We start from the raw sequence: 22,675 nt of genomic DNA, 5'->3' as shown, positions 1-22,675 counted from the left end.
TCGTATCACAGGACAGGGACGGGCGTCGCGGGCGGACGGGCGGGGCCTTGGGTAAAATAATACCCAATTCGTGGGTTTCACAAACACCATCATCGCGAAAAGAGAAAGAGAAAGAGAGTGAGAGCTGTCAGGCGTTTCGAGCGATAGCTATGCGGACGGACTGCGGACTGCGGACTGCGGACTGCTGGCTGCTGGTTACCACGGTAGGTACACATAACTAACATCTCGGCATCGTGTCCCTATGTAACGATGCATAGGTAGGGAGAAAATAGACACGTACAGTACTGTACAGCGCGTACTGTACAGGTGCAGTAGAGTAGGTAGTGGGTAGTGGTATTGCTGCCTGTCTGCATGCGTATCATACATGCCTTTACAGGAGGTCCTGCTAAAGCTCGTAGAGTTCGTGAGTTGCTAGAGTAGAGTACATATACCCAAATACCGTATGTAGAGTATCTACAGTATTTACAGTACAATACATACCTCCTAAAGTGCACACCAGGAGTATATATGTACGCAATACGCATTGCTACTCCCTAATACATACCCTATATAAATTATTCTTGGCCTCCCGTACCGTACTCTACACACTCTAGATACCTCCATACTCTACATCGGTACGTCGGCAATCTCCTCCCGCGTCGCGGTGGTGGAGGTGGAGGCTGACTGTGTCAGGTCTCCACGGAGTCTACATACCGTATGTACATACTCTACATACATGGGGAGTGTGTTGTCATCATCTGGAAACGGGAAACCAGCACACGACTCCTTCTTCTCCTGCTTCTGATTCTCCTGCTTCTGCTTCTTCTTCTTCTTCTTCCTCTTCTTCTCCCATGCCATGCGATGCGATGCGATGCACGAAACCCTCGTCGACGCTCGGCAGCCCCGTGTGGGCGAGGGAGGGGAGGGGAGCTGGGTGGCTCGAGGGCTCGCGCTCATTGGAGTACCTACTCGAGTACATATGATATGTAGAGTAATAGAAACTCCTGCAAGCGGCCTAGGTAATTGGGATCCCCGATCCAAACGCACAAACCCTCCTCCTCCTCCTTCAGGCTCCCCCGGTAACCCCAGAGTCCCAGACTTTGTGTGGTTTGGTTTGGCGTTTGGTTTGGCGTTTGGTGGTGGTTATGTAGAAAATATTTCCAGCCAGGTGTGGAGAAGCTACTCTATTACAGCAGCAGTAGCAGCAGCCACGCCGGAGGCCGCGAGATGGAGATGCCGGTCTGTACTCTACATATCTCACGCAGGTCGGTCGGTCAGTCGGAGATGTGCCTGTAGGCTTCCGATCTCCTTGACTTTCGTCCAGGGTTCTCACCCCCACGATGTCGGTCGGCGGTGGTGCACGATTGAGTTTTTTGTTTTTGCCGGAGATGCCGGAGAAGCAACAGGACATGACAGAGATATCTGCCTGGGTACCAAACTAGAGGGAAGGAAGGAAGGGAGGAAGGAAGGAAGGAAAGCGTGAGTGAAGCTTCGGAGTCGGAACGACTGCCATACGGTAGTTATGAACTTATGATACCGGCGATCTCGATTCTCGGCCCTGCCGAACTCCCCGCCGTGCCCCGTGCCCCGTGCTCGGCCGTGCTCGGCCTCGTTACGAGATTGCGACGAACGGGATATGCGGAGATATCCGATGTCGCTGTCGTTGTTGATGTTGCTGTCGTTGCGGCTGACCAGCCTCGTCCAGGTAAGTCATGACCCACGGGTGCTACCTACAGGAGTACATGGTAGGTACAACAGTCGAAGTCACCTGTGCAGTGTCCAGTGTCCAGTGTCGATCTCTGCCCTTCCAGGTGAACGGCGACGGTAGAATACAGCCTGAACTTTGAAGTTCAAGATGGACCAGGGACCAGGGCAGGGCTAGGGTTTATAGTAATCCTCGCGGTGAGCGGTGGGAAATCTTGGAAATCTTGAAATTCCGGAAATTCCGATATCTGTACAGAGCTGTCGTTTCGAGTTCGAAGCACGGCATGAGAATACCAACTTTCTTACCAAGAAGTATGTCACCGTCGTAATCCTTCCTTCTTGTCTGGCCCGAGTCGAGTTGTCGGGCGAAAACTTATACCTTTTGCACTTTGCACTTTGCTTTGCTTCGGCGGCAGAGGCCAGCAAAACTCCGGATACCTACTCTACCGGTACTCTACTTTACCTGGAGTATCGTCATAACGGACGGACGGTTGGGAAACTTGCTTTTACCCCAACCACACACACACCCATACACACACACTCACACACACAGATGTTTCTTCTCGACGCTTCCATCCAGCATCCATCCATCCATCCATCCAGCATCCACCTCCCGACGTCCCGAGATGCCCGCCGCCGCCGCTGCACGCACGCACAACCAGGAATCGGCTGTCATTACCCGCAGGCCACAGCACTCTTTCCCTCCTCCCCTCCTCCGACTCTTCCGGGTCCGGGTGGTGGTGGTGGGACCCCACCTACCCACCTACCGTATGTTTCCATCTCGAAGTATAGTACCTACTAGTACTGGGGGACCCACACACAGCGAGCGCGATGCGTTCATCTATCGGAGGGGAGGGATTCGGCGAGAGTAGATCGACCCCAAGGTGCTCCAAGGTGCGCTCCACGAATGGGGAGGCTTTGCGGGCCCGACCGAAAAGAGGGGAAGAGTAAGGGAAGGGAAGGGAAGGGGAAACAATTGAGACAGCTGGGACAATTGGGACGAGACAAACGCGGTGAACGTGGTAACGAACGACTACATAAACGACTACATACAGGGCATACATTAAGAGTACCGTATGAAGTTATGTAGATACAGATGTATGTGTATGTGTATCTGCGCGGAGAGTCGGAGAGTCGGCGTACATAACTGGCAGCAGCGCCGCTCCGCTCCGCTCCAGCCTTCGGGACAGGGCAGATCTGGGAGTGTGTCGATGGCGGGGCTACATAGGGAACCTCGAATACCTACTCTACACATCTACAAGATAATAGCCCGTACGGGGCTGGCGTTGGGACTGGCGTTGACATTGGCGTTGGCGCTATTAGTAATTGTAATTTATTTACGCCGGAGAGCGCGATGCTGCAAAGCTGGCTGCAGCGAAGCTCGTTGAACCAACTGTGGTCAGTGGTCAGTGGTTTGTGATCCACACACACATCCACACACACATCTATCCACCCGCCCCTCGAAACAACAACCATGGCTATGGATGGGTGGATGGGTGGGTGTCAGTGTCAATGTGCTTGCGTGCGTTCGTGCGTGCGGACGGACTGTGGACGGGCGGACGGTGGATGGTGGATGGTGGACGGTGGATGGTGGATGGTGGACGGTGGTGGATCGCGGTGTGTAGAACTGTCGAAGTGTGGATGTCGAAGTGTCGAAGTGTGGATGTCGAAGTGTCGAAGTGTGGATGTCGAAGTGTCGAAGTGTGGATGTCGAAGTGTCGAAGTGTGGATGTCGAAGTGTCGAAGTGTGGATGTCGAAGTGTCGAAGTGTCGAAGTGGACGGATGGGGAGGAGTCGAGCAGTTCCCTGGAGACTCGAGAGCGAGGCATGGGCCGCACGATGATTGGAGATGATTGATCGATGGATGATGGATGGCCAACCCCACCGCCCACCGCCACCCACTGCCCGCCTCCATCTTGTCTTGTCTTGTGTGTGAAGGCTGGTCTGTGGCTGGTTAGAGGTTAGACACTCTACTCTACTATTTCGTTTCCTATTCGGGGCAGGGCTTTCTCGTTCCTTTTCTTTTTTGGCGAGAAGCCTTTGATCCTTTTCGCCTTTTCGGGGTGATGGGTGATGGGTGATGGGGTCTCTTAGAGATGCAGTGCAGTGCGGCGTCCTGTCCTGTCCTGTCGTGCTTCATGCGAATCTCAGACCTGCCTGCTCTGCTCAAGTACTCTGCAATTGCTGCGGGTCTCACTGCGGATTCTCTCCTGGTTGGTACTTGTGTCGACTTTGCGCGCAAGTACTAGTAGTTCCTTATGACTGGTGTAGGAACGAAAGGGAGTCACCGGCGCTGGGAGTGAGTGAGTGAGTGAGGTTATGCTGATGCTGATGCTGATGCTGATGCTGATGCTGGTGAGGGCGGCGGCGGCACTGTAGTATGCCTTGCCTTGCCGGCCGCACGCATCGCCTCTCAGGGTCCACTCTCACTCTCACTCTCTGGCTCGTCGCTCCTCGCTCCGGCCTCTCTCGAAAATCATGTCCCTCCCATTTCCAATTTTCGCATCACCCGCCTCGAGTAGGAAGTAAGAACGAGAGAGGGCTCTTCGATTGTACCTACTCTACTCTATGCATGGCCAGCCCCGGAATGAGCGAAGAGTAGAGCCGAGAGGGATACCCGGTTATCCACCACCACAACATCATCATCATCAGCAGCATCAGCAGCAGCATCATCATCGTCGATGCTACTCTATCTAGCTGGCTGGCCGACCGACCACGGTGACCACTGTGACCAGGCCACACACTCCCACACTCCCACACACCTGAGCAGCCCCCCATCTCCCACAGAACCGCCGCCCCAGCAAGAGAGCGCGCCAAAACGGAGACTAGCCGTAAACAAAACTGGCGGCGAAGCGAAACCCTGCGCGGACGAGAGAGAGAGAGAGCGACAGGAAGGAGAGGAGAGATTGCGATTGCCAGTTATTTGCGTGCTTGTTGCCGCGTCCGAGTCCGAGTCCGAGTCCGAGTCTGAGTCCGAGTCCGAGTTCGAGTCTGAGCCTGAGCCTGAGTCTGAGTCCTGATTCATCGTCGCACGGTGGAGAGACAGCCAGCCAGCCAGCCAGCCATCGGTGCCGGTCTGTACCGGAGCAGCAGCAGCTGTAGTCACGGTACAATTCATCACACATAATCCCGTAGAGTAGAGCAGAGTAGAGTACTCCTAGATATGCGCTGCCTGCGCTGCCTGCACACATATCATAGTTTCTCCAGCAAAGTCATGTTCGAGTCCAGTCCGCAGGGCAGTTAGCCAGGCATCACACACACGCACACGCACACACAGAGTCCCACCAACCAAGCCTGCCTGTCTGCCTGAAGGAAGGGGGAGGGGCGCATACCGTAGTTAGAGTAGAGAGCGTCGGCGAGAATGAACGAGAGACACAACACGGCGAGAATGAACGCGAGACACAACACGGCGGGACTTGAGACTCGAGACTCGAGACTCGCCCCGATGGAAAGTCCCCAAGTATGTAGAGTGCTCGCTGCCAGCCCAGCCCGTACATACTCTACCTTTTTCGTACACTCTGACGCTTCGCTCCCTCGCTCTCTCGAGTCTCGTTCCCCTCCCTTCCCTTCCCTCGCCCTCCTTCCTTCCTTCCTTCCATCGTCTCCCCGACTGCCTTTCCTCCCCCGTCCTGGTCTCCAAGCTGTACGTTTCGTTGTCCAAGACCGAAACCCCGACCCCTACTAGGTTTTCCCAGTTGGCCACAACCCTCAGCGATACCCAGATAGCGTTTGGTGTCCCACCCCCCGCTATCGATTGTCCTTTCTCCACACAAACAGAGACGACGAGGGGCTCCTGCGCTGCTGTGCTCCTGCGCTCGCCCGCCGCTTGTGTTTCCCGCCCTCAGCTACATACAAATCCCTCCCCCCTCCCCTTCCCCCTCCACCCTTCACCCTTCACCCCCCTCCCTCCCACACTTCCACACATCCCCCTCGCTCCGTCCACCACCACCTCACCGGATCCAAAAAAAAAAGAAGAAAAAAGAAAAAAAAGAAAAAAAAAGAAAACATCCAGCTTCCTCCTCCACACACACACCCTCCCACCGAACCTAACCCCCCCTCCCCCCCAAGACGCCACCCTCTTTTCCTGCGCGTCTCTTAATCCTTCGATATCCTGTCGCCACGCCTTATAGTGCAGTGCCGCTCCGAAACACCCCTCCGCAGTTATATCTATCCTTCTTCACCCGGCTCTTCTCTTCTGGAAATCTTGCTTTGTCGTATGGCATATCGAGTTCCACCTGATAGCGGTCCATCTATAATCCTCTTCCTTCACGTTCCTATACATATATCCTTCCGCCCGCCCTCTTCCATCCTGTAGGCCTTCAACACACTTAGTCCGCTTCCGCTTCCAGCTTCGACATTCTCCCTCCTACAACCCTTAGCCTGGATCGCTGCGCAACATAATACATACACCCCCGCAATACCAGAAGTCGAGTTTCAATACGAACGGACATCGCCCTGACCACCCCCCATCCGATACTCCGTTCTTCATGAATACTCCACCCCAATACGATTCTGCTTCCACTTATTCCAGCTCTATCTCGTCGTTGTCGATGCCTCTCACACCAGAATCGTTACCGGAATTGAACACTAAATTCGTCCCGGCTCTCAACCCTCCACTCTCCGGCCCATATTTCGACATGATGGACGAACATCACTCGGAAGACCACTTCGCGCACCACCACCACGCCAAGTTTGTTGTCGGACCCCCGGATCTCGATGCCGACGGCAGAGAATGCCACACCGTTCCCGAAGAGGACGAAGACAACGAGACGGCTAGCGAGTTGCAGGAACCCGTAACCCCCACTAGCGAAACTCACGACGGTGTGTACATCAGCTCCAGTTCCGACGAAGGCTTCCGTGCAACCGCCCCCATCATCATCGCTACCCCCGCCACTCCGAAACAGCACTCCCACTCCGCCCTAGAACCGGGTGCGTCTTCGTCCGCAACCTCCACCGCCCCCTCCGTCGGACGCGCTAGCTTGCGAAGACATGCGTCGGAGCGCATCCAGACCATGATTCGTCGGGTAAATTCGTCCACTGCTAAAGCCGGCGGCGAGGGTCTCGGCCTCGTCATCGAGCCTCCATCCAGCTCTCCTCCAAAACGCGGCTTCTTCTCGAGAAAGAACACTTCCTCTTCTTCCACGCGTGGTATCTCGCCGCCATCTCCTGGCTCGCTTCCATCGCCGACCAACTCCCTCGAGCCCCAGCCTTCTGCAGCCACCACCATCACCGCCCAGCGCCCCTCGAGCCTCGAAGACAAGTCGAAGCCGCACTTCTTCTCGCGTAAGAGCCGCTCCAGCAGTGTCAGCGGGATCAAGGATCTCACCGGCACCGCCATCACCCACCCCGCCATGACCGGAGCCGGATCCAAGTCGCGTCGCATGAGCACACAGGTCCCCGAGATGAGCGCGCCCGTCACTGCTCTCGCTTCGAAATACGCCAGCCACAGCCATATTCCCGGCAAGTCGAAGCGGTGCGGTGAGGGTGTTTCCGCCGTCGTCAAGGTCATGCACAGCCTCAACGGACAGCGCAACGAGCTCTTCGCTGTCAAGGAATTCCGGAAACGAGCCAAGGCCGAGAGCGAGGATGAGTACCTTGAGAAGGTCAATTCCGAGTTTTGCATCTCCAAGAGTCTCGACCACCCCAACATCGTCATCACCGAGGATCTCTGCATCAGCAGTTCGAAGCGGTGGTGTCACGTCATGGAGTACTGTGCCGGTGGCGACCTCTTTGGCCTAATCCAGAAGGACTTTATGGGAGAAGCCGAGAAGCATTGTTGCTTCAAGCAGCTCCTCCGTGGTGTTGCTTACCTGCACGAACACGGCATCGCTCACCGGGATCTGAAGCCCGAGAACCTCCTGGTCACTGTGGACGGACACCTCAAGATTACCGACTTTGGAGTTTCAGAGGTATTTGCCGGAAAGCACCCCGGTTCGACCGGGTTCAGATGTGGGATGGACATGACCGAGATCCGACTCAGCAATCCTGGCATCGTGGGAAGTGCGCCGTACATCTCACCCGAGGTTCAAGGCAAGACTGGTTAGTCCCTTCTCACACGATGCCCCCTCCCACCTAAACTGACCTGTTCTCGTCCATCAGGTCCCTACGACGCTAGGAAGCTCGATGTTTGGTCCTGTGCCATGATCTACCTGGTCATCATCTTCTCCGGACCGCTCTGGTATTCGACTGAGCTCACCGACAACAACACTCACTTCAAGCGTTACGTCGAGGTTTTCAGGGAGTGGGAGGAGCGGAACCCCTCGGGCGAGATGACCAAGGATGGATCCTACCCTCGTCACCCAGTCTTCGCGAGCCTGAAGCCGGCCGCCATGAAGCTAATCTACCGCATGCTTCACCTGGACCCGTCGAAGCGGATCACCATCCAGGAGGCACTTTCCGACAGATGGGTTCAATCCCTCGAGGTCTGCAACGTCGAAATCGGCAGAGGCTGCTCCCACAAAGAGGTGGACGCCAGTTGCAAGGCTTCTTCCAAGCAGGTTGCCAAGGCGGGTGTACACCGTCTCCACCACCACCTCCCCCCGAACGTCGGAAAGATTTACGGCCGGGAGTACGACTGATTGGACGGGCTCGACCCTCTTCTTTCGATGAAAATAATTGTTTGATTCTGCGTTCACAATTTCGTTACTGTACAGTGTTTTTGCTTTGTTCTATGGGTCCGGGGTGTCTATTTCACTGGCGCAGGTTGTGTTGTACTTTTGTTGCTGTCTATATTGCACTGATTTTCTCTGCATATTTGTGGATGGTAGGAGGGATCGTCCATCCGCTTAGGGTATCCGTTTTTTTCCTTTTTCTTTCTTTACTGGCAAATTTCGTAGGCCAAGAGGTTTCCTTTTTTTTTTCCTTTCTCTTTCGTGCGGTTCCAGGTGTTTGAAGGGATTGTTTTTTTTTTGGGTTATCAAGCTAGGGGGGGTGGGAGGGGGAGGAGGTGCTCTATCTTTTGCGTTTAATTTTTGTACGATGTGTTAATATTGTCGTCTTTTTCCTTTTCTTCTTCTTTTTCTTCTTCTTTTTCTTTTTTCTTTTCCCTTACTACGTTGTTTCTATTGAAATCGATGAAACGGCGCGCAGCAGACGGGTGGGCTGGGCAAGTGGGAGGGTGTATAGAGTACTACTGGATTTGGGATTGGATTGGATATCTACGGGTTTGGGGATTGGGGGCTGGTGGACTGGTGGTGGGGAATGCTGAGAATCACCAGGAATACAAAGAAAGCTTCGTTGTTGTATGCAACTTCTTCTGTCTGTTCTGTTCTGTCTGTCTGTTTGGCTGTTTGGCTGTCGTGGAATTGGATTAATTTCTTCGATTGATGTCTATTTGTTGTGTTGTGTTGTGTTGAGTAGGTAGAATACCTATCTCGGAACGGAACGTTACCTATCTGAACTGCTGGAGAATGACGGCGATTTAATTACTCCATGTTCCTACCATCTACCGATCGCTGGCTGCTGTTGGGGGGGGAGGGGGGGGGGTTTCGGTAATCAAATCTATGCGATATTATGCTACATACCTATAGACTTCATATCAAGCTGATGATTCCGCTGTAGACTCTATGTTGTAGACTCTAGAGGAAGAGTACCTAGAGGAAGAGTGTTTGCTGGCTGGTCATGATGAGCGCGGTGATGAGGGCGCACGGCGAACGGGCGGGTACTAGCCAACGCACAATGCAATGCAAATGACAATGCAAATGCAAATGCAAGCCAGGTGATCAGAGCGTTTATGTTGTTGTATGAGTGCGGGCTTAAGCAGTGCTGTAGTGTAATTGTAGTGTTGTTTGTGTAGGTAGTGTCGTGCGCGCTCGCCATCATCGCCAACCTTCATACGCAGCCTACTATCTGGCTACCTGGCTGTCTGTCTACCTGTCTGTCTACGCAGTCTGTCTACGCAGTCTACTGCCTGTCTGTCTACGCAGTCTACTGCCTGTCTGTCTACGCAGTCTACTAGAGTACTGCGACATCATACACAGCAGCAGACAGCAGCCTCAAAGTTCTCGAAGTTCTCACTCCTCAGTCCTCAGTTCTAAATTCTCAGTTCTCGTGTATTGAAGTCTAGAAGCACAATCCCCCTCCAAAAAAAGGTAGAAAAAAGCAAAACCGTACTTCGGTTCGCCCACCCCCGTCTCCCATCCCCCGTCCCCGTCCCCGTCCCCCGTCCCCCAGTCCCCACAGCAGCAGCCCAGCTTCGCGAATGCGAATAAGCCTTTTTCCTTCCCCAATGTCCAATCGCCATTGCTGACTGGTAACCGGTGAATGGTGACTGCCCACTGCCCACTGCCCACTGCCCACTGCCCACTGCCCACTGCCCACTGCCCACTGCCCACTGCCCACTGCCCACTGTCCACTGCCCACTGCCCGCTGCAGCCCTCAGCCCTCACCCTCACCCTCACCCTCAGCCCGGCGGGTAAGCGGCATCGCGCAGGAAGTACCTTTAGATTGGTGGGTCTGGCTGGTGGGTTTGTCTAGCTGGGTCGTGCGAAGCGGTTGGTGGGTTCGGTTGGTGGGTTTGTGGATTGGTGGGTTCAACTGGTGGGTTCAACTGGTGGGTTCGGTTTGGGTTGTTGGGTGGCCTACATGCGAGGTAGGGGGGCTGGTGATGGTGGAGGGAAAGCTGAGCTGAGCTGCGGGTTGGCCGGCGGCGGCGGCGGCGGCGGAGGGGGCGTGGGATGGGGGCGGGGCACGTGATCACTTGCTCGTTTTCGCAGCTCGCTCGCTGTGCTTTTCGATGTTGCTGCTGTTGTTGCTGGGCACTTGCACTTGGGGCGGTGGAGGAGGCGGTGGGGCTTCTCGTGCACTTCCACTGCACCGCACTGCAAACTAGTATCTACGTGGGGAAGAATGGAGGCGGGCAAGGGGATGGGGGATCGGTCGGTCCGTGCAGGCATGCTATGGGGAGGGGGGCGGATTCGACAGAAGTACCAGTGTCGACATAACCATCAAGAGTAGAGGGGAGTAGAGGGGAGTATCGTAGCGGCGGAGGGTTGAGCCGATCTTGCGCTGCTCGCTTCGCTGCACTGACTGGACTTGTCTCGTCTCGTCGCTCGATGGTGGCCGATGATGGCTTGTGCTTGTGCTTCTGCTTCTACTTCAGTGGTGGTGGTGGTGGTGGTGGGGATGTCTCGCGCGCAGGCTCAGGCTCAGGTTCAAGCTCAGGCTCAAGTTCAAGCTCAAATTCAGGTTCAGGTCCAAATTCAGGTCCAAGTTCAAACTCAAATTCAAGCTCAAGCTTTTCAAGCTTTTCGAGATTTGAGACTTGGGATTCGACATTCGAGATTCAAGATTAGACTTTCGGCCACCTTTTCAACGTTTCGGCGGTGACGTCGCCGTCGCTCACGGTCGCGGTCTCTGGAAACGCAACTACCTTCGCGGCGCAATTGACTTTCGAACATCTCTACAAACATACTTCATACTTCCACTCCATCCATTCGCCCGCCCGTCCATGTCTACATTCGCGCATCTGCCCTGCCCTGCCCACGTCCCCAACACCCCCCCGACACACACACAACCGGGCTGCCCCAGTGTCACCACCGCATACGCCCGCTGCCCCCCGATCTCCTATGACAGGTATGATAGGTGGGAACCCGATGAGCGAGATGCAGGCCCGGACTGGCCCCGGACTGGCCCCGGGCTGGGACTGGGCTGGGACTGGGCCCGGGCTGCGTTCGCGGGTCGGCCTACATGTCTATGCTCCACATGCTTACCCTATGCTAGCTGCGTGTGTAAGTCCGCACGCGGTGCAGTGCGGTGGTGCGGTGGTGCGGGATTTCTTCCCACATACCGTGATGCATACTTACATACATACACGAGTACATACGCAGTGTGTAAATGTGGCGGCGAATGGCCAACGAACGGAGACGAACGGCGACGAACGAACTGCGAATGGCGACGACGAACGGAGCTCTGAGCGTGACCGTCACCGTGGCCGTGACCGTAGCTGTGGCCGGTCGCCGGTCGTCGGCGGTCCCGTTTGAGGCTTTGAGGTGCGCGTTGAGGTGTTTATCTACATACCTACATAACGGATCCGACCCGTGGCTTGCTTGCTTGCTTGCGGCTGCTGTGGGGACATCGTGCAGTAAACCCCGTGCATCACCAAGAGTCCAAGACGGAAGGAGGACGACGAGGAGCAGGAGGAGGTGGTGGAGGAGCGAAGGGCCCCAAGGGATCGTCAACAGTGTGTACTGAACTGTGCATGCGTTCCCCGCGGATGGAAGGAAAGATCCATGCGCACTTACATATGTAGGTGTGAATGTAGGTAGGCTGCATACTGCGAGGAAGCATCACGATACCACCCCTCCGCCATCACACCGTATCGTATCATATCGCGCCTCAGCTCGCCTCGCCCTAGGTAAGCTACATACATAAGCTAGAGAACCTATGCTAGAGAACAGCACCGACATCGACACTGACACGGCAGCACAAGCACGAGGCTAACTAACCACCACAGTAGAACCTCACTTCACATCGCTGTAACTATTGGATGCTAACACACGAGTAGATACCGTACTTATGTAGGCGGGCGTCATCGTCGGCGGCGGGGCGGGGGAAGAGTGGGAGAGGGGCACTGAGGCAGGCAGATGACCCCCCTTCAACGGAAGCTACATCAGCTAGATCGGCACGTGTGATGAGATGGTTCACCCGAATGGCTGAGGTTTTGAGATCTTACACGTCTTACACATACATAGGGTCCGTAGAGAAGGCTGGCTTTGAAGGCGGTGGGAATGTGTCTTGAGATAGAACTATCTACACAGCTGAAGAAATGGTACCGTATGTATGTACTACCTACCTGAGTAGTGACCGACGCTCCGCGGTCCCAAGGTCCACCGCAGCCGCACAAGCCCGAAAGACGAAAGACGTGGCAACCATACGTACGGAGCCCCCGCAGTTCGAATAATGATCTGCAAAAGGAAAACGCCTTGCCGGTTTGGCGAGACAGATCCGTACACGATAGGTTGAAACCCGGCGGGCTGCGTTCAAGGCTTAGGTCACCATATTCTCCATTGGGTCGTTGTCCCGTCCAGCGGACTCGAGCTTAGTAACTGGGCGCTATACTTTACGTACTTTGTGTATGACGCTGCGGCGTGCGCAGGAGCAACAGTTCCAGAATCCAACCTTTTGCTACATGGGTAGGTTATGTTCGGCGTCCGATCGGAAAGGCCGTCTGCGTCAATTCTCCCAAGTGTACCCAGAAGAGCACCGAGTCTCGTGCGATTGCTAAGCATTTGCTCTCGAAAGGTGCATGTATTCCCCAGGCCTGCGCTGTAGTACCTGGGTAGGATGGCAGCACGGAAGTCGTCCTATCAGGGTCGTCAACCCCCGGCCTTCCCACGATTCAAGCTCGCCGCAATATCTGAGAGCCGCACGGCCGGCCGGCCAGCTAGAGGTCGGAGGTCAGAGGTATCCACGCTCCAGGCTCATTGCGGTGCAAAAATATCCGGTGAGAAATGGCCAGGTTATGTATGACGGATCAATCCGCAGCAACTTCCCAGTCTTTTTTCGACAAAGAGCCGATCATCCAGGACCCAAATCGAAGATGAACCAAGTTTTTCCGGTATGCATACTGGGATGTCCCGAGCTGTGACGACGGGTCCCTTGATGCCTCCCTCTCCCTCTCCCGGAGCCGGTTTGTAATGTGCCTGTGTCGTCGTCGCCACTTTTTGTAGAGTAACCACGTTTTTCCTCGTACGATTTTTATACCAACATAGACCCCCAGTCTGCCGAATCCCGAGTCTCCGAAGGCAGTTTTCGTTTCGTGTTTCTCTGGATGACAGCGTCCGTTAAGGTAAAGACATGTTCCTTGAAGGTGAAGTCACCCTCTGTCCTCCCTAAACATCACGACAGCCATGGCCATGACTGTTGTGAGGGTATCCTTTCACAAACTGAATTCGGATCCTCGGGTTTTCGACGACCACTCCATGTCGCCTGGTTATGCAGGTACAGCATGTGACGTCATAGCATACCGAACAAATCTGACTCTTCATTTATTTGTTCATGTTTGGTCCGTGTCACCAGTTCCGCGGGGTGGTTGCGCGGAGTGGTTGCGCGCGCTCCGATGGGCGAATACATAATGGCATCTTGAGCAGAATTAGGCAGTCCATTGCGGGGAGTCGCGATCCTCCGGTAAGACGCGTCAGTCTTCCGAGAGCTGGTCCTTGAGTTCAGACTCGAAATGCTGAGCCCTCCTGTAGGTATGGTGCTTGCGTTGAAACCACATTCTCCGTCGCAGCTTCCGCGCTTTATGCCTTGAGGTTTCGTCCATGTTGCGGTCGTGGGCCTGAATGTTGTGTAAGTTCCCCGGTGAAGGAGGAGTAGGTGAGGGGCAGAGGATGACGGGTGCGGGGGAGCTGTGGTGATATGTAGGTCTGTGGAAGACGGCAATGCAGGAGTGGGAAGGCGGAGACGAAGGCTTGCGAGCCTCGAGCCAAGCCTCATTTCAACCACCGCAATGCGCCACTAACTGGTCATGCGCCACAGTCCTCCACAGCAACCATTCCATTGACATTGTGACTTCTATGTTGAACCTCACCACCCGCAGATCTTCCTCTCAACCATCAATCTCAACAACCAGGCCGCCAAGGGACCTACAGTGAGGTCCAGAATGGTCTCTTCCTGCTCGCAATCTACCAAAGAATACCGGCAGTTACTCGAGCACTCTAGATACTCTAAAGCCCCACGAAACCGACAAAGCCGACAATGATGGATGGCGTGCCAGACTTTGGGTTGTTTCGGTTCATCCTACATGAAGGCATGCACCCACGGGCGTCACGCACACATGAGAGAATGCAGCATGGTATGTGTATGTACGTGCGGACCAGCTCATCTACGGTGATGGGGAATTGTTCTAAGCTTGTTTGCCGCAGCTTCCCTTCCCGGGCCTTCCCCATCATCGCCAACCCGCGCGTTGCCTACGCTGCGCTGCGAAGAAACGAAGGCATCGTTTGTTATGGGGGTGGTGGTGTCGGTGTGTCGGTGCACTACTTGTGGAGATGCGGAGATGGCTGCTGACTTGACACATGCAGTAGGCACGGTGGGTGTGGGTGGGTGAGGATTTTCTGCGTGCATACTCAGCTGCCGCAAATCCACGTCCTCCCCACATTATGATTCCCAAGTACATAATAGAGTACCTATTATTTGTACGACCGGCCGGGGAGACAACCGTCTAAGAAGGCATGCGCATCCCTCCGCTCACTCTCTTTCGTTCGCTTGCCCGCCTCCTGCTTGTGGGCACCACTCGGCCTCGAGCTCATTCCATCTCCACTGCTACCGCCGAGTGCTGCTGCCTCAGTGCTGCTGCCTCAGTGCTCACTGCTCACTGCTGCCGTGTCTGAGACAAATATGGGCTTGCCTTTGCCTGCGCTGCGTTATCAACGTCGAACAGGAACAAGCAAAGCAGAGCAACAAAGCAACATCGGTATCGCCGGCTCGCATCGGCCCCTTTGGAAACGGCCATCGCGCACCCCGCAGTCGCATTGGAGTAATATTGCAGCCCGGACCATACATAGAGGAGAGGAAGAATTGACGTGATTACACGTGCAGGGCGACCGGGGACACCGGCCGATGATCTGGAGCACTTCTCTGGCTTCCATAGGATCCGCGGACAAGATTTGCTTTCCTTTTTTTTGCCTCCTCTTCGCCATGCCCTGCCTGCTTTTGGAGGTCGCCGACAGACTACCGGTATGATATCCTGTGGGTGTGGTCAGTGCATGAACGAGAGAGAGGCTCTGGCGCGTGTGAAAGGGCTGCTTGAGCATACAAGTTGCATGGCATATGCAGACGGTGGTGGGGGGGTCCACACCAGCGAGTTCATCTCACGTAGTCCCATCAGTCATGCTGACGGCCTGCCAGCTGCGGGCTATCTCTGCACGCCCATTTCATACGCACTCACTTGCCTCCAGCCCAATAGGCGCGGTCCGAAGGATGGGATGGGCCCTTGGGCAAATCTTGCTTTCTTTTTCTTTTTTCTTTTCTTTTCTTTTCTTTCTTTTCTGCAGCGGCACCAGAACCCTTGCTCTACGTTCCGATCCGGATTCTTGCCCTTGATTTGCCTGCTTGCATGCTTATTGGTTTCTGCCTGATCTTGTGGCCGTCCATGGCGATGAGCAAACAGCAGGAACCAAGATGTTGACAGCGCTCGGCGCCCAGAGAATCGCAGAAGTGTGGGGTGCCAACTAATTAGGTCGAAGCAGCACAGGACGAGGAAGAGAATTTCGAAAGTTCTATGCCGCCGTATCCTTCTGCGTCTTCTCGTGCTTCAAGATCCTCCAACTCTCTCGTCTCGAGATTAATTCCTTTTCTTGCCTTCCCTTTCCTTCATGTTTTCTTTTTCTTCTTTTTTTACCACTTTCCTTTTCGCCTCCACTCCCACTTCCCCTCACCTCCCTTATCGTATCGGATGCAATTCGTCGATGGAGGCGTCGGTCGGTCGGACGATAGTTACTCTACAATAGATACACCCAATCGATACCTATCCGCAGCAAAACCCCAGACCTTTGATCCTTCCCTCCACCTCCAGAGTGCCGGCTGGTGGTAATGACTTTCCCGTTCGAAATAATTCATCCGTCGCCCCCGGATCACTTCTGCGGACGTCGAGTACTCTAGGTACTCTACGCACGCCTGTACCTACCCTCCTGCGGACGTATAGATATAGCATTATCTAACTGAACTACGGGTCCAGCAGAGTGCTCTACTTAGAGTAGATAGAGCGAGAGGGGCCTCTATTCCAAACTGGCAGTATCCAGATCCACCAGCCCTTTACCGATGGACGTGGATGCATAAGTGTGAGCGATGGCTGATATGATATCGACGCTGACACCACAGCTAAGAACATACCTAGCCAATCGCGAAACTGGATTACCTTCCTCCTCCTAAGCGAGCGAGCGAGAGCGCATAATCATTCCCCCTCCCCCGGCGATGAGGTGCTGCCCCCCCACTCAACACGCGATCTCACTCGTGCTCTACTCTCCACACACCCCACAAATACACAAATAACTACCTACACAAAGCACAGGATCGCCTAGCCACTCGACTCGGAGAAAAACGGGTGTGTTACGATAGTTGCTTGTGTGGCCGTGGATGTGTGTGTGGCCGTGGGTGTGTGGGCAAAAATATGAATGGCCACGGCCAACCCGCGTCCGCCGCTCTTAACGGTTCTTGGTCTTGGTTTTCTTTCTTTTTTGAGGAGCATTTTCCCCGGACCGAAGGGCGGTGGGTGGGCTGGTGGTGGTGGTGGTGGCGGGGAGAAATTCGTTTCGCCTCGGGGCGCGGGTTGCAAGCAGCCATGTAAGGGCGGAGAGAATCGGTTCGAAATTCATTCAAATTCAAATTCCTGTCGAAATAGAAATTGTAGAAATAATAGCAACAGGATTTAATTCGATATTTCAACTCCCCGCTTGCGCTTCGGCTTGGGCTTGCGGGTGGGTGAAAGGAAAGGAAGGGAAAGGAAAGGGAGGCGAGAGCGTTCTTTCGCCACCACCACCACCGCCATGGTTACCGACGAAAAGGGTGGCAGAACGAATGGTTCTGGCTGGTGTACAATACAAAATGATGAAGGTTCCACGACCTCCACCTCCGCGGCATAACATCACGAACTGGGCCGCAGAGTCAGCTTTTCGGGTGCTTTCCCTATTGCTTCCTTCCCCCCTCCCCAAGCAAGCAAGCAAGCAAATCTCGCGGCTCTACTCTAGATACTCGACTCGACGGCGCACGCCCGGTCAGAAGGAAATGGCGGGCGGCTAAGTGTGTCCTCTACTCTAGTGTTTGTACCTAGTGTACCGTATTTACATATGTCTGTAAATTACTCCAACGCGAGTCCGTGAGCGATGACATCTGCGGCGCGCGAAGCAGGCAGGCACGCAGGCAGGCAGGCGGGTCCGTCCGTCCATCCATCCACCTAAAATTTGCCAGCACCAGCGCCGCACCAGCGCCAGCGCCAGCACGAGCACGAGCACGAGCGAGCACACAACGCCGCCGTCGCCCCGCAGTAGTTAGTCTACATACTCTGGCTAGCTAGCGGAGAAGCGGAGAAAGTGGGTGGGAGAACTCTCACCCACCAACCCACCACCCAGCGAGCCGGCCTACCCACATCCCACATCCCACACTCATGTCGGACGGCACGGGTGCGGCGGGCTCGCTCGGGGAAAGGAAAATCCGAGGCCCTTCACTCCTTCCGCGGAAAATCCAGAGAAAAATAGCCCCTTACATTTAACGAAAAAGGAAGAAAAAGGAAAAATTCCTCCGGAATTATATGTCGGAAGGACGGAAGAGCGGAAGAGCGGGATGGAGAAATAAGCCTTTTCTTTGGTTTTTTTTTGGGGTTTTTTGAAAGGTCCGCCCAAAGTTCCAGAGTCCGTCTCTTGGGTGGACTCTCGTGGGTGAAGCGCCAAGTATGTACACTGAAGCAAACGAAACGAAACGAAAGAAAAATTTGGTTGATCTAGAAGCTTGAGAACAGTACCTACTCAACTCTACTACACCTGGAGTCGTGGACGGCAAACGGGATGGTATGTATGTAGATCTCGGTCTACGCGTCTACATAAGGATCCCGCGGAGTATGTAGGGATCTTGCGGGGGGAAAAGAGGAAAGAGGAAAATAAGGCTCCAGTGCTCCACTCCACGTCGCTGCCTGTCTGTCTGCCGGTAGGTATGTACATATGTACGTACAGTACGTATATATCTCACCTCCACCTCCATTACCGGCAGTACTCTCCGTATCCGACAGGACAAGACGAAGGCGAGTACCGGTAGGTATGTATGTATGTGAGTACGGTAGGTAAGTAGGTAGAGATAAGCCTTTTCGGTGTGCCCTACCTGCCCACATACATACCTACTGCACCCCAGAGCGGGCCGGCTGGCAAACCAGGCAGGCACGGACGAGCGTCGTCCGAAAACCATATTGTGGAGTGCATGAAGGAAGGAAGGCAAGGCATGGGCATGGGCATGGGCATGGCATGGCAACCGTTTGCTTCCTCTCAGTGTGTGTGAGTGATGAGTGATCGCGCCGTGATTCGTTACGGTCGTCTGGGGTAAATATCACTCGATCGAGAAATGAATGGAGGACCCGGGGGCCGGGTTGGGTCACGGGATGGGATGGGATGGTTGGGTATTGTGACTTTCTTTGTTCATTCGCACTGGACTAGATATCAAAGTGGTAGAGGGTATAAGTGTACTTTGATTAAATCAGATAGATGATAGGAACATGCTTATTCGAACAGCAGGACAGCAAGCAAACCAGATACAATTTAGAGTACCATCTTCACATCAACCCAAAGCCCCATCCAAAACCCGCCCACCAAAACCCACCTACCAAAACCCCAAAAAGTCTCCGAGTCATACCACTAATAGTTCTCCCAAACAACATCCGGCACAACAGTCCTGATGACGCCCCAGTGACCGACGGCGGATATCTTCTGCCAGGCATTGAGCTTGCCGATGTTGCTCTCGGTGAGGATCTCATAGCTATCGTCCGCAATATCCGCCCAGTATTTCTCGAGGTTGATCTCGTACCTGGGGAACAGGAACCTTTGCCGTGCATACGAGCCTAGGAAGTCGGACTCCACAGGCGCCCGAAATTCGTATGGTGCCGTATACTTGGTACAGAACATCACCTGCCACAACCATCCATAGTCAGCTCGCTGGAAATCTCCCACATTGGTTCGTGCAAAGTAGATCTTTCGTGGAACGCGCACTCCTCCCATCCTCCATACACAGGCTCCATTGGTGGAGGGACAGGTCCGACTTCTAGACTCCAACGAAAAAAGTAAAGAGATAATAAAAGGAGGGTGCCCGAAATAAGTGTCCGGAGAACAAGCTTTCTGGCCGAGAAATATGGAGTGCATTATTGAAGCATCGGGTAACCTTCAGGGCGTACAGTCCGTGAAAAGCAACGAATGACTGCTCGGAAAAATAAAAGGTAGCAGCGGGAGGAGAGGTTGGTGTGATGCATGGTGAACGAACAAGCATTCGGCTTCTGCGGGAAGAGCAAATGGGCTGCAGAAAGCTTGACGCACCGACGTCCATACGGCAGCACAAAATGCGCCTACAAGGGTTGGATACCCTGCCGACAGATCTTTCCCACTCATACGCATGCACACCTCCACCACATCATCATCCTCCGGATATCACGGCTTCTCAGCCTCGCATATTGAGTGCTTCCTTCCAGCTGGCAGATCCGCGTAAAGCTGGTCCGTCGTCTGACCGACCAACAGGAACATCCCCCTCCTTCCAGAGACCAGATGACTGGAGACCCTTCATACGGGGTTTCGGGAGCGAAGTGAGATCGTTGATCTGACTTCTCTGTGCTGAGGCGACGGCTTCCCGGTCTCGATTATCCCAATGAAGAGATACAATAACGAAGGGACTATCCTGACCACCACTACCACCCAGGGAGACGAGGGATATACTGTCGGTGTCCAGGTTTGTGGAGAAAATGATAGTCGACGTTCGTTCCGCATCTGGAACATGCCGAACCAGATGTCGAGGACTGGCTGACATGTGGAATGCGTGGTAGCGGGGTAGATGGACAGGTATCTGCGTATTGTGCTTTGTGTGTGCGACATCGCCAGTGCCGCAGAAAACGATATATCCAAATCATGGGAACAATAAAACGACAAACGAACAAATGCGCCACCGTAGATACGGAAGAGAAGGAGAAGCTGTGAAAACTCACCATGTTTGTGAAGTCCATCTTTGCCTCTTTGATGTCCTCGCTCGGCATTTCCTCGCGGAACACGCGGCAGTTGTGGAACACTTTTCGGACCGTCTCAATTATGGATCTCGCTGCCCGTAATTTCAAGTCGCCGGCCCAATTCTGCGGTAGTTGACGCGTGGTCAGTGGCGATTCTTGCAAAAATAATGTCCGTTCATGGATTTCATGATCGAGACGAGGATATAGATTAAGTCCATGTAGACATCAAAGCATGCGCAGTGTCCGACGTCCGATGCATAGCATCTCAATTTTGCCGCCTTGCATGGCCACATTATGCAATAAAATGGGACCTCGAGTGACTGTGACCTGAAACATACGAGGTACAAGAAAGTACATCTTGCTTTGTAGGTCGGTGAGAGCGACGGGGAAATCGAGATGGGGCATCAAAACTGCATGCAAGTGATTCTTGTCTCACCGAATCCCCATCACCATACAGAAGGAGCGTCATCGCCCGGCAGTTAAGCGGGGACAATCGGTAGAGGTAAGTGCGAGGATTCAAGAAACAGGCAGACGAAATGGGAACAGAAGATAGAAACTCACAATGGCGATAACTCCATCATCGTTCAGCATTTGACTCAAACCCTCGAACAGTTCCGATGTGAAAAGACTAGCAGGTACGGCGCCTCCAGTAAAGACATCGTGCAAGATGTAGTCGTACTTCTTCGGATCCTCACTCTTGGCAGCTTCCCTCTTCACAAAACCAACCGCGTCCTCGATATACGCCGTGTGGTTTTTCTCGAGCCCGAAGTACTCCAGGGCATACTCATAGACAATCGGGTCCAGCTCAACGATGTCCGTCTCAATGCCATGCTTGATCAGCGCATCAGCCGAGGTGCCGATTCCCAGACCACTGCCAGCAAATGTAAGTTCCGAGTGACCCAACATGACCAGTGCTAGAGCGACTTACATCGCCAATGCCTTCGGGTTAGGACTCTTTGGTGCCGGTTCGATCAGGCGGACAGCCTCCATGATGACAAAAATCGAATATATGGGCTCCTTGAAATTCGGGTGGTCCATATGCTCAAAGCCGATCGGTGGACGCTGCCACTCGCCTCCTAGCAGCGAGTGATCACAACGCAGCACTCGATATCCGACCTGAAAGTTCTCCAAGACCGAGATGTATCCCGTGTTGCTCTCGTGTCTAGCAATGAGGGTATGGTTGTGTGCCGCCAATGTCTCGTTTAACGCCGGCGTCAGAATGCACATCGGATTATCGTTTGCCGAATGGAAGATAGCGGCGATAGTTGTCGCCAACAGGAGACTCGGCGAGAGGGCCGCGTACAGGCCTCCCAGGACATGATGCAACCCACACCGAGTCAGTGCCCATGAAGATCCGATGTGGTTCTGCAGGAGACCGGGAATGGTGCTACGCGCGATGCTAAAGATGGCGTAAGAAATACCGGCGGGAATAGCGTCCAAGACGATGTTGTTGAACTCCATCAGCGTAGCTGCAGCGTACACACTCAGGAATAGAACCGGGTAGTACGTCAGCGCTTCAGTGTAGATCGGCCCGTTGATAGCGCCCCATTTGGTTGAGTAACGAAAGATGAAGTGCAGAACTCCGGGGGTGTGCAACACCAGCACTGGGATCAATGCCGACAACTTGACCGGGAATTTCCTGACAAGGCCTTTCAAAAGCCAGACCGAAAAGAACATACCGCTGACAATCTTGTCGTGGTGGAGCGACGAGGGTATCTCGCCGTATACCGGCGCCAGCGACAGCTGCGAGACGTACGATCCTACAGCTGCAGCAACCAGATAGAGAACAGCCCGTGTCCACGGTATGATGCGATAGGCGATTGAAAAGAAATCTATCGCCAGGAGAGGGCTCCGTGGTTGCTGGGCGCGCTTTTGGGCCGCACGTAATCCTTTGGCGGACAGCTGCGGCTGTGGAGGTTGTGGAGAAGCCATGATGATTGTGGAGCTGCAACCAGCCAGCGACTTCGAAAAAAGGTAGCTTCGGAAAAAGATGAAGGAGACGCGCTGTAAATCGATGGCTATAGGATTAAGTAAAGTAAAGCTTTGGGGTAAGGATATTCGACAAGGCCAGCGTGTCGTCAATCCATCTGACGGGGTAAAGGTGATGTGGTATGTAGAAGGGAGGATGGATAAAGTGTTTGAAAGAGGAGAGCTTGCGGCAAAGCGGACCGTGGACGATACGCTTGCATGCTGGTCGCGACATGATACGTCCAGGGCCGAGCTTGGCAACGGCTGGTCTCCAATAGCACCGTGACACAAGGTCTCAAAAGAGCTCCAGCCTTCGTCACCGTCACGACTCACAAC

At 54.1% G+C, this 22,675-nt stretch overlaps 5 protein-coding genes across 5 annotated transcripts; 4 read left to right on the top strand and 1 right to left on the bottom strand.

The window, feature by feature from the left end:
* Positions 1-6,167: 6,167 nt before the first annotated feature.
* Positions 6,168-8,614, top strand: BZA05DRAFT_348866 (kinase-like domain-containing protein; the record flags this gene model as incomplete). Its single annotated transcript, XM_051481239.1, has 3 exons — positions 6,168-7,484; positions 7,653-7,722; positions 7,783-8,614. 3 exons carry the CDS (start codon positions 6,171-6,173, stop codon positions 8,259-8,261), a joined length of 1,863 nt encoding a protein of 620 aa, XP_051342630.1. The 3' UTR covers positions 8,262-8,614.
* Positions 8,610-9,207, top strand: BZA05DRAFT_388749 (uncharacterized protein). The gene is given in 2 exon segments (XM_051482704.1): positions 8,610-9,149; positions 9,161-9,207. The coding sequence occupies 1 exon segment, from the start codon at positions 8,757-8,759 to the stop codon at positions 8,994-8,996; it is 240 nt and encodes a 79-aa protein (XP_051342629.1). The 5' UTR covers positions 8,610-8,756; the 3' UTR covers positions 8,997-9,149; positions 9,161-9,207.
* Positions 9,208-9,839: 632 nt separating this feature from the next.
* Positions 9,840-10,210, top strand: BZA05DRAFT_202857 (uncharacterized protein). The gene has a single exon (XM_051479519.1). It carries the CDS (start codon positions 9,946-9,948, stop codon positions 10,156-10,158), a length of 213 nt encoding a protein of 70 aa, XP_051342628.1. The 5' UTR covers positions 9,840-9,945; the 3' UTR covers positions 10,159-10,210.
* A 140-nt stretch (positions 10,211-10,350) lies between these two features.
* Positions 10,351-10,859, top strand: BZA05DRAFT_388748 (uncharacterized protein). The gene has a single exon (XM_051482703.1). The coding sequence runs from the start codon at positions 10,359-10,361 to the stop codon at positions 10,623-10,625; it is 267 nt and encodes an 88-aa protein (XP_051342627.1). The 5' UTR covers positions 10,351-10,358; the 3' UTR covers positions 10,626-10,859.
* Positions 10,860-18,608: 7,749 nt separating this feature from the next.
* BZA05DRAFT_388721 (S-adenosyl-L-methionine-dependent methyltransferase) lies at positions 18,609-22,536 on the bottom strand. Its single transcript, XM_051482702.1, has 4 exons — positions 21,300-22,536; positions 20,933-21,242; positions 20,354-20,494; positions 18,609-19,292 (listed from the first exon to the last, which is right to left on the bottom strand). The coding sequence occupies exons 1-4, from the start codon at positions 22,301-22,303 to the stop codon at positions 19,023-19,025; spliced, it is 1,725 nt and encodes a 574-aa protein (XP_051342626.1). The 5' UTR covers positions 22,304-22,536; the 3' UTR covers positions 18,609-19,022.
* Between the last annotated feature and the right edge of the window lie 139 nt (positions 22,537-22,675).

Source organism: Tricharina praecox (genome assembly GCF_024521635.1).
Source record: "Tricharina praecox strain CBS 144465 chromosome Unknown BZA05scaffold_4, whole genome shotgun sequence".
Lineage (NCBI taxonomy): Eukaryota > Fungi > Ascomycota > Pezizomycetes > Pezizales > Pyronemataceae > Tricharina > Tricharina praecox.
The sequence above is the reverse complement of the archived record's forward strand: the minus strand, read 5'-3'. Positions and strand labels throughout refer to the sequence as shown.